This window comes from Lissotriton vulgaris, chromosome 6 (assembly GCF_964263255.1).
Source record: "Lissotriton vulgaris chromosome 6, aLisVul1.2, whole genome shotgun sequence".
Lineage (NCBI taxonomy): Eukaryota > Metazoa > Chordata > Amphibia > Caudata > Salamandridae > Lissotriton > Lissotriton vulgaris.
The window spans coordinates 1687317249-1687333436 of record NC_141694.1 but is presented as its reverse complement, the minus strand read 5'-3'; the positions used below and the strand labels follow the sequence as shown (position 1 = coordinate 1687333436).

The window sequence follows — 16188 nt, the reverse complement described above, 5'->3', positions numbered from 1 at the left end:
CTTCACCTTGAACCGAGGCAACAACAGGAGAGGAGCAGCTGACCTGGGGCAATTGGAGTTACGTGAGGGTGTGGCTAGGCAATATATACATATGTGTGTATATATGTATGTATATGTTTATCACTTTAGACCCGAGGAGGCTTTTATGCAGAAGACATTTTTGCAGGGTAATAAACCTTGTCTCCAAAGTGTACAAAGATCACAACATGACTGAACTTACCATGTGCAATTCAGAAAAAGAAAGTGCATAGTGACAATGTAAAGTGCCAATGTGCACGCAGCACAAAATACACAGTAGCTAATAAAATAAAAGGGGAGAGTTTCTGACAAACCAAGTCAATGAGTGAATTCTAAAAACACTTAAATTTCTTGTTCATGGAGGAGCCAAGCCGGCGACTGCAATGGCCGCTTAGTCCCTCAGCTCCGATCCCCATCTCCTCCCGGGATCACATCCTGCATGAACTACCGCAGCGAGACGGAGTGCACGGGGACATGAAAGCTTCCGATTATCGAGGGTGAAGTCCCGAGGTTCGTGCCTGCCTGTGGAGGCGAGATATGGCCGGCGACGTTCGCGGACCGCAGCAGCCCTGAGACCGGGGACTCGGCCAGACTAAGAGGCTGGTCCCCGAGTGAATAACAACGGCCGCCGGTGGCCTGGAGGGACCGGTCAGCTCCGAAGTGGCGAGTAGCGGCCGTTCTTCTGGCAGGCTCATATTGGCAGACTGTGAGCACGTGTGGGGACCGAGACTATCACTGTGCCCCTGTGTAGACAGATAGTGCGACACGATTTTTACTTGTTCTCCGCCGAGAAGTGTTTTGCTACTTGTCCCGCTTCTGGTGGGAGGCTCCCGAATTTCCTACGAGCTGCCATTAAGCTGAACTGACTCCAGCGGTGACTTTTAATTGATCTCGGTGGCCCTGCCGGTGGAGCTGCACTGCTCGCTGCCTTGCTGCCCGCGCCGCGGCCCCACTCCGGACCTGCTCCGACCCGTGCTAATATGGAGAAGGGGAACATGGTACACGGGGGGCATGGAACTGATCTGCACCTTGACGATTTGCTGGCCTCCCTAGCTGCCCTCCGTGACACCTTGGTGCAGGGCGCCCGATTATTGGGGAGCAAGTTGGATAAAGTGACCCTCGCGGTGGAGCGAATGAGATCGGCTGACCCGTTAATGCACAGCGAGACGCCGTCTTCAGCGCCCAGAAGCTTCAAGATGGCGCCTACTACTGCAGCTGGAGGGTCGAAAACACTGTGCCTCGCGACACTCCATTATTGTACTATTGGATGCACTGGACAGTCTGGAGGCGCTAAACTGGATCTGACTGATAGACCCTTTTCCTACGACCTGCTGCTCGGGATCCTGGTGCTGCTCCTGCCGTGTTTGGACATTGAAATGTTGTTCTCCTGTGTTGCTTCGTCACATGAAGTGAGGAAGGCCTGTTTCGATGCCAGGTCTTGCCCGTCGCACTTGCTGGAGATTGCTACTGTTGCTGGATCTGGTGATATAAGCAAGACTGGACAAGGATAAATGACTCTCCTCCGGGTCATCGTCTTTTTTGCTGGGGCTGTGAGGGTTGCGCGACACGTTGCCTAATTTAATACTGCGCCGGGTTGAATTTGTCCCTTGCGACTTGTTTAATTCGATCTGTTTCTTGCTGCTTTAGTTCACATCCTGTGCAGATATAACGATTATGTGAGGGAGAGGCCGAGGGACTGCTAAAGGTTTGCTCTTTATATTTGTTTGTGGCTTTTGTTGCAAGGGGTGCTGCTTTCATAACGTTGTTATTATAGTGGGTATAGCGGCTTTGGGGAGCAGAATGTACTGTTTTATGGTCAATCCTGTTTAATGCGTGCTACTGCCTACGCTCCGCTCGCAGTAGTCCCGACTGTGCATACCTTGCTCAATGATAACCCCTTGTACCTATATGTTTTGATTGCCGACTAGGGGCACCGACTGCCCGGGAGCGGGTCTGTTTCCCTCCTCCTCCACTTTTTATATTTTTCCCTACTGTGGGGCAGTTCCGGGGTGACAGGCACGCTGTTAGTGGGTTAGACCGTAGCCATTACAGGGGTGCAGGGTGGGGGTGCGGGGGGGGTTTGTTATTTTAGTTTTTTTTGTTCTATGGTCCCTATCGCTCTTTTCCGGCTTTGGGAGGGTTCTTCCTCTTTCGTAGGGTTGGCTGTCTCTGGGTCTCGCACCTTTTTTCTTTTTCCGGCATCTCCACAAGCCTCTGTTTCCTGTTCTTGGGGGTGGGTTCTCTGGGCTCATATTTGGAAATGTTGCTTTCTGTAATGCTGCTTATCGTTCAGTCTTATCGCTGCGGCTGCTCAGATTATATAGTTGCAGTAGTCATAACCTATCTCCGATTGTAAATGGGGTGCGTCCCCCCTGTTTCTTTTGTGTCTTCTTTTTATGTAAGGTGTGCAGTCCTTGTTGTTGCAGCCCCCTCTCTTCTTCTAAAATTAAAAATGAAAACCTCATATCCTGTGTCGCATACCCCACAGTCACGTCTGGTGTAATTTGAAATATCTTGATTGTAGATGGGCCTACGGCCTACGGTTCTCCTGTTTCTATTGACTGTCTTTGCGGCCGGCCATGATGGTTGTGGGCTTGCGCATGTATCTCCTTGTTTTTTTCAATAAAGGTTTTCAAAAAACTTAATTATAAGGGTGGGTCGAAAATTGGGTGTGGTTAAAGCTTTCCACAGCGGGGTCCGTAATGTATTTACTAAAGTGGTGAGTGTTTCCCTAGCATCTGTTAATTCAACACCACACCTCAAACTGTTGCTCCCTCTGAAAAAAAACCAAATACAACAACCACCCTCCCTTAAAAGATCTGTTTTGTCATGGCAGCACACAGGACCCTCTTCTTATATCTGGGATGATTCCATGTCTGTGTGGATCAAAATCAACTGTACTGGGCTCCTAATAGATTACTTTTTGAGACACTACATCAAATTTAGATTACCTCATTGGCATCTTTATAATGTCTTCTGTGACAGCCAAATGCTTGGCAGGATTTTCGAATATCATGATTTATCAGAATCCCTGCAACTGCCTGGACTCTTCTTATTTTCGAAGCATCTTAAAAAAAGAAGGCCTTAATTACTCTAAGCAATTTTTGTTACCAGGTTGGTCAAGATGGGAATCTAAGCCCAAAGAGAGAGAACTGGGTCCAATCTTACCCCTTTGTCCTCATCTGCACCTCCTTGGTATTTACACACCAGGAGAATGTTCCTGAGAGTGGTCCTTGGTAGGACTTCTTTGTATGGAACCTGCATTGTAATAGCGCAGCAGTACGTATTCTAGATGTGTATTGGTGTAAATTTGAAGCTGATCATTTCCAACCACTTACTTGTTTTTAAAATCTTGAAATCGATCTGCTAGTTTTAAGGGAGTGTCTAAACAGTGCAAGGGAGAATATATTTTGGAACTACTTTCAAAGATAACATTATTTGGAAGACTTTTAGAAATCTGGATGTAAGAAAACCTTGCTTTTATAATTCTGCTGTAAAATGTCAAACCACAGAATTTATAAATGTTTGACTTTTGATTTTCTAAATTTGGGGTAGGGCTAGCAGTCCAGTGAGTTCCTTTAATGCTATATTATTCCTAAAATCCTATAATAGTCCAAGGGCAACTTTCCTGATGCATTTCCATAGATTTCTTTAAGCAGTGTTACTGCAAAAACTGCTAAATGGAATTCCACCAAATTTGTCAGGAAGCTAGATCTTGGTCCTCAGATTGTGATTTGGTTTAAATCCGTTCAAGTAGTTTTTCAAAAATGAAGGTACAAAAATATCTATATATTTGGATGGTTGGTTCCGAGGGACTCCCTCAAGAATCTCCCGGGAGAGCCAATTAAAAAATAGTGCGTTCTGATTAGCCCAGGGAGCTTTTTTCCCCTTGGGCCAATTCACTCGCGCAGGAGTCGGACTCCCGCAGGAGCGAGCACTCTGATTGACTGCCAGCAACGTGAGAAAATGTTTTGCTGACAGCCTCGGAGACTTATTCCCCTGGCCTGAAGAAAAGAAAAAAACGAATATAGAGGGACCGGGTTGGGACATTCTGTCCCCCCATGCCCTGTGGGGGAGAACCCGAAGGACACTCCTGAGGGGCCCCCCAAAAAATTATATATATCTAGAAGCTGGCACATACTACGTACAGACCCAGTTATTGGATGTGATGTTCCTGAGAGACCACTCATCACATTCAGCAAATCACGGTCTATAAAGGACATGGTAGTCCACAGTCACTTAGCTTCTGTAAAATCAACAGGACAGAGCACCCTGAAAGAAATGTCGGGGTTCTTTCCCTGTGGAAAATGTCGCGCTTGTGAGCATAGCAGAAGGGTGCTTTCCTATGCCATTCCAGGTGTAACCCTACCCAAGAAGATCAAACATTTTATCACATGTACTACACCATATGTGGTATACTGTTTGAGCTGCCCCTGCGGCCACAAGTACATAGGGAGCACGATCAATGGGGTAAAAATGCGAATTTTAGAACACCAACGCGCCATAATGAACAAAGATGTTTCCTATCCGGTGGCCAGACATTTTGCCCAAGCCCACCAGAGTAATCGGGACCTACTTCAGTTCTTCGGTTTGGACCATGTACCGCTTAACCCTAGGGGGGGGATAGGCTGACACGCCTCCGCAGGCTAGAGTCGCGATATATTATAGACATGCAGACGAAACAGCCGGGTGGGTTAAACATCGGAGAGGAATTGGGTATACACCTGGGGAAATGAATATCCAACTTGTATTCGGTTGTTTCATGATTACATTCATTGAATGGTATAAGCAGACATAATGAAATAAGAACTGTACTTATTGTAAATAGGTAAGCCTCATGCATGCTCGAACCAGGATGGTTTCAAGGATGAAAGACGAAATTTGAAATCTGAAATTTTTGAATTTATTCCATTCTTATGGATCTGTGCCTTTAATTTTAATTCTAATCTTTCTGCAATTTCTAGGTTCTCTGTTAAATTTTTGGTAATCCTCTTCAATTTCTTTCTATTCCATCTTCTTTTTAGAATCCTAGAAATAATAGAAGGCTTCCCCTCTGTTTCCATCTCCTTTTTCACCTTCACAGCATATCATTTCTTTGCCATTATGCTTTTCCTTTTTCTTTCCCTTATGAATATGGTTCACCTTAGATGGGATATTTGGGTGAGCCGATATACGGCTCAATTACCAAGTGTATCAGGTACATCGATCAAATATGACCTTTTCTTTCGATTGTGGCACTCTTTGGATGCATACTCTCATTAGCCTTGAGTGAAATCAGCGTTCACTGGGTTGACCGATCAGGGGAAGAATTGTTGGAATGTAAATATGTATATATATAATTGTCAAAGTTAATTGATGATAATGTGATTTGTTGCATTGTGATGTGGCCGCTAGATCATGTCGGTGATACGCCGATACACGGCGAGATTAGTTTAATTTTCACCGACTTGAGTTATAATTTTATGCTAATTTAGCATTAGAATAACATCTCAACCCAGAGTGCAACTGTATAAGAATTCAACTTTACAGAATGGTGTTCACAATGCATAGAATGTATATTGTGTAAATATTTGTGAATATGGGGTCATAATGCCATGATATGCTGATACACAGCAAAATTATTTCTGTTTTTGTCATCTAAAACGATGAAAAGAGGCATTAGTACATCATGAGGGTTAAAACGCATTGCAAATATGTCAGTGTGTTTGATATTTGAACCCACTTAGAAATGGCCGCCATAATGCCAATACTTGCACGCTTATCCTTTTTTCCTTCTCACTAAACAGGAAATGTAATGTATATATGGTGCCGGATAGAACGGCAAACGGTAACACTGACGAAGGACTAGAGGTCCGAAACGCGTCTGTTTGTTTTGGTCAGAACGCCTGATTAAAATCTTTTTGCAACATACCCCCGCGAGTGCGTTTTTCGTCCCTGGAGGATGGGTCGAGTGGAGCTGCAATATCTATATATATATATATATATATATTTGAGCCCTCTCCTAGCTCATTTTGGGCCTTGGGGACCTCTGTGGGCACCGGGACACCCACCTTTCACCCGGGTAATGAGGTTTCCGGTGCCTATGAAGGCTGGGCGTGGTCCATGTAGGCTCCTCACCTTTTTTTATTGATTTGGCCCCAGGAGATGGGATACTGGGGCCTAAGGAGGCTCGTGGAGTAGGTGTGTATGACCGCCTCCCCTCTTTTATGTATATTTGGCCTCAGGGAATGGGGTCCCCAGGGCCTAATAATGCTCCGGAAGAGGTGCTGCACACCGCCCTCCCCTTGGAGTTTGGCCCCCGGGGCTCAAAAAGGCTTGGAGAAGGGGGCCCGCTCCCTTTTAAAAAAAATTGTATTTGGCCCAGGGTGTATGGTTCCCGGTGCCTAGTAAGTATAAGGCTGCATACCGTCCTCTACAGTTTATTGTATTTGGCCCCTAAGATGTGGGCCCGGGGGCGAATTAACGGTCCGGGAGTGGTGCTGCTCCCGTTAATATATGTTTTGGCACCAGGGGATTAGGTTCCCGTGGCCCAAAGGCCGACCCTATGCTGCTCACCATAAAGGCTGTTCATGACGTGGGGTTGGCACCCCTGCTGGGTGATTGGCCATAGAGTCTGGCGCAGGCCAGGCCCCGTGGCCAACCTCCCACTGCACACTCCCAAAGGATGATGTGCACAGTGGGGGGTTGTCTGCCTGCAGAGAGTTGGATGTCTTTCGGGTAACCCACACCATGTTTGACCAAAGAGCATGCGCTGCGTGGGGTTGGCTGCCTGGAGGGTGGGTGGGGATGGCTGTCTTCAGGTGGGTTGGCCACAGGGCCTGACTGCAGGCCAGACATGGTGGCCAACCCACTGCTATGCACTGCCAAAGGCCGTGCACAGCGTGGGGTTGCTGCCTGTTGGTGGTTTGCCTCAGGGACAGGCCTGCGGTAAACTCCCATCTGTGCATATACAAAGGCTGCGCGCGGGGGAGGTTGGCTTTATGTATAGTAATAAAACATGACTTTACATTATAAAAAACTCTAGAAATTCACTGAAAAACCCAAAGGTTAAAGTAACGTTATAATTAGGTGATTAGGTGATTAGGTCAGTTACAACATTAATGTTTTGAAATATCCAAAAAAACAGAAATTAAGCAGTTATAGTTATCTCAAGTAACTATAACTTGTGCTGTAAGGTAACTATAACTCACATCCTCCTCATACACTGCTATTTGCCCCACATATTACATCACTCGTGACATCTTCCATGTCATCATTGATAATATCACTGCAACATTTGCAATTAAATTATAGATGAGAAATGTGCATGGTGGGGGATCAAATTATAATTACCTTAGGGCACAAGTTATAGTTACTTGAGAGAACTGTAACTGGTGAATATTTTTTTTATTCAAACTGCTAATGTTGTCACTGATATATTCACCTGAATATAATGTTACGTTAATCTTTATTTTTTCCAGTGGTAAAAAAAAGTATACTTATAGTTTTCTATATACACACGCACTACAGTATTGTCACTACGAGCATACACAGTTCTTCTTTCTAACATGAGCCATAGGCTATCAGCTGTTTACAAGAAATATATTTGCTTTAAAAATATTTCTGATGGAATCCAGTCTGAACCGAAACATGCTTGTGTGAGCAGGTGCTCCTTTGGCACCTAATGAAGGATAAAGGTTGTACTGGAGGTTTGCGCTTCTGGCGTTAGTACGCATACCTTTGCCTGGCAGTTACAGATTATGAAGATTATACACACATTCCTGCATTTTGCTGCGATTATTAATAATCACTCTGAGATAAAAACATGCCTTTTCTTGTCGCAACTATTTAGAGTAAGGAGAAAATGGCAACCCTTGAGACACAGAAGAGGCCTTTGATGCGGGCAGCCTTGAATGGGCTCTCTGTGGCGCGAGTACCAGTGCCTGAGGATAACCAGGATGACACTGCCAAAATGCCAACGGATGAGATGGTGAGATTGGTTCTTCTTAAACGTTTATTGTTCCTTGCGTTAGGTGTGCAACACCTGCACTGCTTTAAGTTCTAACAAATAGACTTCTGTGAATCACTGTTAAGAATTCTGAACATATTTGCATCTTTTTATACATGGTTGTGAATTTGTGCTTGGTGCGAGGTCTCTGCATTGTTAGGAATCTGCTAGCATGGCTACGTTTTATCCACTTTAGCGCCTTAAATGTTTATATTATTATTATTATTATTGAAACCTCAGAGCCATGGGTTCAAGCTCTAAAAAGGTCTATTCTGTCATTAATATTTCCAAATAATATAAACTTGGCAAAACATATGTATTGTGAACTTGCAGAAGATCTGCATGCAGTAGTGGAAACTGAAGGTGTGTGAGGCACAGTGCCCAGGTACCATGTGGCACAGTTATCCCTGAGCATGTATGCCCCCTGCAGCTAGCGGGGGGAGTACATGTAGTCACAGTGCTATCGCAGGTTACAACATAAGATGGCCATAGGTGGTAGCTGTGTGATCAGGTGACGGTTCCAATAGGCAGATGTCGACCAAAAGTGTAACTCTCTTACCTCGTTGGGGTAGAAGAAAGGCCCAGCAGACACTGGGGAACAGAGTGTATAATGAGGTCACCCGAGTGGGATGGCCATAAAGAGACAAAAGTGGTTGATGGGGTGGGTGCAGAGAAGGTGGCCCCACAAATAAACCCCGGCAAATGGAGTGCCGCCGATCAGGGGTGGGTGCAGAGAAGGTGGCCCCTCAAATAAACCCCGGCAAATGGAACGCCGCCGATCAGGACTTATGGGCGTGATAATCGCAGGTGGGGAGTAGGGGTAACCATGGGATGAGCCTTGGTTCAGGTGGAAAGTGTTGATGAGGGTATAAAATATACTGTTGTTTAGTTGGCTCATGGCCTCTGCACTGTACATTTCCCTGCTGAGGAGTACTGCATTCTCCCCCTTATCTGCCGGGATTGGTGACAGCATCTAGGGACTCTATCGCCTGTCTTTGAGACTGTGATAGGTTGTGGTGTGGATTGTCCCTCTCCAAATTTTATGTCGAAATTGGTCAAGGTTTTTAGTTATGAAAACCTTGGTCTCAGAAGGAGCTACATCTGTTTTGTGTGTAGACGTGTGTGTGTCATATATATATATATATATATATATATATATATATATATATATATATATACCGTGTTTTTTTTGTGTCCCCCCCCCTTTTTTAAAAATGTTTTTAAAATTTATTATTTTTTCTTTATTAGTGGGCTGCCCCCAAATGTCCATTTTTTAAATTGCCTTTATCTCCCTATGCCCCTACCTAACCGTACAAATACCTATAAAACCCAATACCCCTAAACCCTCAAAATAACCTTACCACCCTATAAACCTACCCACCCCTAAACCCAAAAAAACTCTTGCCACCCAATACCCCTACCTACCTCTAAACATATTTACCCACCCTATACCCACTCTCTATCCCTAAAAATACCCTTCCCACCCTATACCCTTGCCCACCCCTAAGCCATAAAATTACCCCTACTGCCCTATACCCTTTACCCAACTCTGAACCCTAAAAATACCCATACTGATCTATACTCACTCACCTCTAAACCCCACAAATACTCTTACCACCCTGTACCACTACCCACCCTGTACCCTAAATTATATAATATATACTTACCTTGCGCAGTAAAGGCATTGCGTGGTAACAACTGCCCAGTAAAGAATTTTCCCCATATATGTGTATGTAGCTCATCAATACATTCAATGAAAGTGGGAAGATATTGAAGTTGAGTAATTTAGGAAACAGTATGGGCACAGTGGAGTAAATGTAGTGCATGAGGATTGCAATAGTAAGCTCATAACGACGTGCTGAACATTAATTTGAGCATTATAAGATCAAAATTGTAAGGCATTTTTACCATAGAAAGCGAGACAAGAACTAATATGCTAAACTGAAAGTTTTACAGTTTGATTTACTGTTTTAGAACTCGTATATGTATCTTTGTGTCACAGCAATAAGTGGTGCGTTCGAATGATATGTCAGACAAAGGTGATTTCTAACTTAGTGAGACAAGTACTAGATTAGTTGCAGCAAGTAAGTGATAGTTAACCGGCAGGAATGTTCATTCCACCGTTAGTTCTTTGAGATTAGTGATGGTGTACCTGAGGCCAAGCTATTGTTAAATATTGACCCTTTTTGATGGTAAGCCGGGTGAAGGAAAAATCGACATGGAAGCCATCATCCTAAAAAGCATAGAGTATAGTGAGTAAGTATGTGTGGAGTTAGGAAAGTCCCATGAACAGAGAGCACCTGTGTCCAGCCTAACATATAATAAGTGACTATCATTCCACTGGTTCATATTGAAATGGGCGGAGTGCTGGACACCCAGTGAAGGATCGAGCCAGAGCTTGGAAGATATTAGAGAGACTGGGGGTGAAAGGGGATCATCTATGTTCCGAAGATCTGATAGCTTCATAAGAACATAGATACAGTCTCAATACTTTCTGGTATCTGATCATGAGACTCCATGATTTTAACACAGACCTGATAAATGAATCTCTAGCCAAGGAAGAATATCCAGACACTCCATTCAGAGACTTTGAAACTACTAACTTGCTCCAGACCAAATTCAGATCTCCTGGACCAAGTAAAATCTGCTGACGGTTGAGAAAGCACAGCATTGTTTCAGGAGTATATGGAACAAAGCAAGGTACTGTATGACCACCAATTAGGTTTTAGACCAGTGTGTGGAAAGAAGAGTGGGACATCTAAAATCTGTATCAAAAGTTATTAGGACTACTATTCTCTGGTACCTATCTGCAGCCGGTGATGTTGTGGGCCACATTATCCCATAATACAGATTACGTTTTTGACTGGATCAGATCATTTCTTAACAATAGGGTTAATTGAATTACTTCCCAGCCATAACAACTTAACAAGTTGGATAAAGTTACCCTGATATATACCACATCATTGTGCTAAGACATGGCTTACAGGCAGCATGTTGGGGTGATACCAAACATCAAAATAAGTAGAAAAGAGTCCCTATGGATGGAATCCCGATTGAGTCAGGGAAAAGTATGTGCTCACCTAAATGCAAGGTTAGCTGATGGTAGCTATGGTATATTTTTAGAGATGGGATGGGGAGGCGAACAAACAAGTTTAGGAACAAATTACTAGTGGGTGAAGGTAATGTAAACCAGTATTCGCAGGATACATTGTTATAACACAATAGGTTAGAATTAAATGCAAGAAGAATCTAATAAGGGGTTACTACTTTGCTGTTTTTTAAATCTGTTTACCCCAGAGCTTTTTTCTCAACCTAATCTGTTTGATAGCATCCATTTTGGAACATAAGTATCTCAGTTACAACAGCTATGAATTAAATCAAAGCAAGTAAATTATTTGAAGCATTGAACCCATTTTTACAAAACCACACTTTGTGGAATATTAATTGTTTAGATTTTATAACTTTTGGGGCATCCTACCAATTGTTTACTGATCACTTCAGGTTTAATCACTCCTTCCCTCGTAAATAGCTGAAGAGTTAGGTGATGTTTAGTACCTGCAATATCTCTTCTCAACAGAGTAAGATTGTATAGCCATATCATATGTTAGAAAAACATGAATTCTGAAATTTTCCCTCACTCAATATGTTCTCTTTTTTTGCTTTGGTTTTATTTATTATATTGTTGTTTGATTTTTTTTCATCCTACTGATAGTCTTTAAATTAGTGCCAACACGCATAGCATTTTTAGACAAGTACTAAGATTTAATGCATACTGTGGCATTTGACTGTGTGATAGTTGAAAGCACCTTCTGCATTTCTCCAGTCCAACTTCTTAGCCAAAGAGATAAGGAGAATTTAATAGGCTTTTCGCACTTACTTTTCCGGAGATCGTTTGAAGGCGAATCTGTGGACCAGTACGGTTTGGGTTTCACCAGTTTGTGTGCAAAACGTGGCTTTAATTGTATGTTTTCTAGGGAGGATGTCAGACAAATTCACACCAGGTAAATCTGAAGGCAGTTCTTACTCCATTCCTCCCTGGGGTCACTCCGAGTTGTGTTTCTGGTTCAGGACATTTTGTTGATGGGATCACTCTGGTGTTGATCTCCAATACAGTGCCCTCTGGCGTTAGTCTGAATGCCTGTCTGTAGACACTTTAACACTTTAGTCTCTTGACAGCAAGTCTCTGCTAAGGTGAATTTGGCAGTTCATGCCTTTGGGTGAATAGTAGTCTTTAATACCTTTGAAATCGGTGCCGCTTGCTGCTAAATTACTAGTTGTGCGAGGAAACCGGTTTCATTGGACTTCAGTAATGCTTTGCGCTCTCTTTCTCTTGTCTTCAAATTGTGCAAATTCCGCCTTTTATACTATTGCCAGGTAGGTCGCTCCCCCCCGCTTCAGCTGAACCGGCCCTTGTGCCTGACCCTTGCTTCTGCTGCCCATTCCTGGGCGCTGTTTTTTTTCCCTCCCTAACCCCACCACCCCCCTCCCAAAGCCCACTTTCCTGCCGCTGCGGCCCCGCGCCCATAGGCTAAACCCCTGCCTCCCAGCTACTCTTCCCTCCCATCTCCCTTAGCGCGCAGTGAGAAGGACCCCTGACCTTGCCAGGTAGGTCGCTCCCCCCCGCTGCACCAGCCTTTGTGCCTGACCCTTGCCCCTGCTGCCTATTCCTGGGCCCTGTTTTTTTCTTTCCCTTGCCCCCCCTGCCCACAGCCCGCTTTCCCGCTGCTGCTGCCCCTACGGCACCGCCCCCCTGCACCCATTGGCTAAACCCCTGCTCCTGCCTCCCAGCTACTCCTCCCTCCCAGCTCCCCTTCAAGTGGAGGCAGCTGCGCAACGGCGCAGCAGAAGCGCAGAGCGGGCGCGCCGCTGGCACGCATAAGGCAAGCCCGTCTTCGCCTGGACCGCGCCCAGCGCTAGAACCCCTGGATCCCGCGAACGCCACGACACCAGACTCCACAACGACGCCAGCAGCCTCGATGCACTCAACGCCGGCCAAAACCACGCCTGCTTTCAGGCTGCCCTGAAACGGACCCATGGACCCTTTTCCTGCCGCACCTGCAGCTTCACCTGCGACAGAATCACCAAACCTCCAAGGACTGGACCCAACCACCTCCGCTGCATACTCCTCAACACCCGCTTTGCAGGCAAACACACCGTCGATCTCCGGGATCTGCACGACACCTCCGCCCCAGACGTGGCCTTCCTGACTGAGACCTGTTGGAATGACTCCTGCGCACCCGACATCGCCATAACCATCCCGGACGGCTACAAGATCACCCGCAGGGATCACGGAACTGGAGGAGGAATAGCCATTGTCCACAAGTCCACCCTCAAGGTCACCACCCGCGCAGACGACACCCTCAACGCCGCCGAACACCTGCACTTCCGGATCCACACCGACCCCAAACACCACCCTCAGAGGAACACTCATCTACACTTATCTACAGACCCCCCGGACCCTGGGCTCAGTTCAGCGACTCCATCGCCGACCTCGCCAGCACCCACACACTCGCCTCCATGGACTACATCCTCCTCGGGGACATGAACTTCCACCTCGAGAACAACAACAACGCCAACTCCGCCACCCTGATCGACAACCTCGCCAACAGACCACTCATCACCGCACCCACCACGCCGCCGGCCACACGCTGGACCCCGTCTTCTCCACAGGCACCCGTGTCGCCTTCAACCACACCACCGATATCCACTGGACCGACCACCGCTGCATCCATTTCACCTTCAAGAAACCAACCATGCATCACCACACCCAACAGCTGCCTCGCTGCTGCTGGAGCAAAGTCACCGAGGACCGGCTGATCACCACCCTCGCCCAAAACCCACCCACCGACCCCACCAACTCAGACGCCGCAGCCCGCAACCTCAGACAGTGGATCGACGACTGCGCCAACACCCTCGCCCGCTCAAGAAACCCTCCAACAACCACACCAGCAAGAGAGCCATCTGGTTCACCGACGAACTCCAGCCCTCCAAACGAGCATGCCGGAAACTGGAGAAATATGGCTCCACGAACGCACACTGCACAACCACGCAGCCCACAAGGACGCCACCCGAAGACATCACCACTCCTCAGATTAGCCAAGAGATCCTCCTTCAAAGGTCGCCTGGATAAAAATGCACACAACAGCAAAGAGCTCTTTAGCATCGTAAAGGAACTCTCCAACCCCAGCGCCAACACAAACGACATCCTGCCCTCTCAAGAACTGTGGAACTCACTAGCCACCTTCTTCCACCGCAAGATCGCTGACATCCACGACCGCCCCGACTACGCCAGACTCCACCTCCCCTGTGAACAGCGCCATCCGCATGACCTGCTTCAACGACGACGAGACACGCAAGGTCATGAACTCCATCCACTCAGGATCTCTGTCAGACCCGTGCCCACACCACGTATTCAACAAAGCAGACGCAGCCATCGCATCCCAACTACGGAAGGTCATCAACATCTCCTTCGAAACAGCGACATCCCCGGAAAGCTGTAAACACGCCGAAATCAACGCCCTCCAAGAAGCCCAAGTCGGCCCCCAAGGACCTCATGAACATCCGGCCTATCTCCCTGCTCCCTTTCCCGGCAAAGGTTATAGAGAAAATCGTCAATCGTCAACAGACACTTGGCCCTCCGCCTGGAAGACAACAACATCTTGGACCCTTCCAAGTCCGGATTCAGACGAAACCACAGCACTGAAACAGCCCTCATCGCCGCCACAGACAACATCAGGCGCCAACTAGACAACGGCGAAACATCAGCCCTCGTCCTCCTGGACCTGTCGGCCGCATTCTACGCGGTCTGCCATCGCACTCTAAAGACACGCCTCTTAGAAGCCGGAATCCAAGAGAAGGCCCTTGACTGGACTACGTCCTTCCTCTCCGGCAGAACCCAGAGCGTCCGCCTCCCACCCTTCCGATCCGAAGCCACCGGAATCATCTGCGGCGTCCCCCAGGGCTCATTCCTCAGCCTGACACTGTTCAACGTCTACATGGCCCCCCTCGCACAAGTGGCCCGCCATCACGACCTCAACATCATCTCTTACTCCGACGACACCCAACTCATCCTCTCCCTCACCAAGGACCCACACACTGCCAAAAACAACCTTCACGAGGGGATGAAGGCTGTCGCCGACTGGATGAGGAGCAGCCGTCTGAGGCTGAACTCGGACAAGACGGAGGTACTCCTCCTCGGACCCACCCACTCAGCCTGGGATGACGCCTGGTAGCCAACCACGCTGGGAGCAGCACCAACACCCACCGACCATGCACGCAACCTAGGATTCATACTCGACTCCTCCCTCTCCATGTCTAAACAGGTCAACGCCGTCTCCTCCTCCTGCTACAACACCCTCTGCATGCTCCGCAGGATCTACAAGTGGAAACCGACCGAAACAAGAAGAACAGTGACACAGGCCCTCGTCAGCAGCAGACTGGACTACAGCAATGTACTCTACACAGGAATCCCAGCCAAACACCTACGTCGACTACAATGTATCCAAAACGTCTACACCTGACTGATCGTCAATGTCCCCCGCCGCAGCCACATCACCCACCACCTGAGAGACCTACACCTGCTCCCCGTCGACAAGATCACCTTCAAGCTCCTCACCCACGCACACAAAACACACCACAACGCCGGACCAACCTACCTGAACAGCAGACTCAGCTTCTACACCCCCACCCGCCAGCTCCGCTCCGCCAGCCTCAGCCTCTCCGCTGTCCCCCGCATCCAATGAACGACCTCCGGCGGCAGATCCTTCTCCTACCTCGCCGCCAAGACCTGGAACACACTCCCTACCCACATACGGCAGACCCAAGATCTACTCACCTTCAGAAGACTCCTCAAGACCTGCCTCTTCGAGCAGTAACAGCAACCCCCGCCCCTCAGCGCCTTGAGACCCTCACGTGTATGTAACGCGCTCTACAAGTACTTTGATTGATTGATTGACTGATAACATAAAAAAATCCTCCACTACCTTCTGGAGAAAATTGCAACCAAGAGCGTGTGCTTCTTGCGCAAAGCTTTCCAAAGCAAAGGGCCAGAACAGGTCACACTACTTGGCTGTTCGATTTAGCCATTGAAAAAAGTGTGTCTCAAATCATGACATAATGTACATTATTTACACTGTTGATACAGTGTACAACCGTAATAGGCTCTGCTTTCTATCACACCATAG

At 47.0% G+C, this 16188-nt stretch overlaps 1 protein-coding gene across 1 annotated transcript in view; it reads left to right on the top strand.

The window, feature by feature from the left end:
• The window catches only part of PTPN14 (protein tyrosine phosphatase non-receptor type 14), a 496593-nt gene that overhangs the window by 438396 nt on the left and 42009 nt on the right, over positions 1-16188 (top strand). The window contains exon 14 of the mRNA XM_086927897.1: positions 7850-7987. Coding sequence (XP_086784023.1) covers positions 7850-7987 — 138 coding nt within the window. The remainder of the gene's footprint in view (positions 1-7849; positions 7988-16188) is intronic.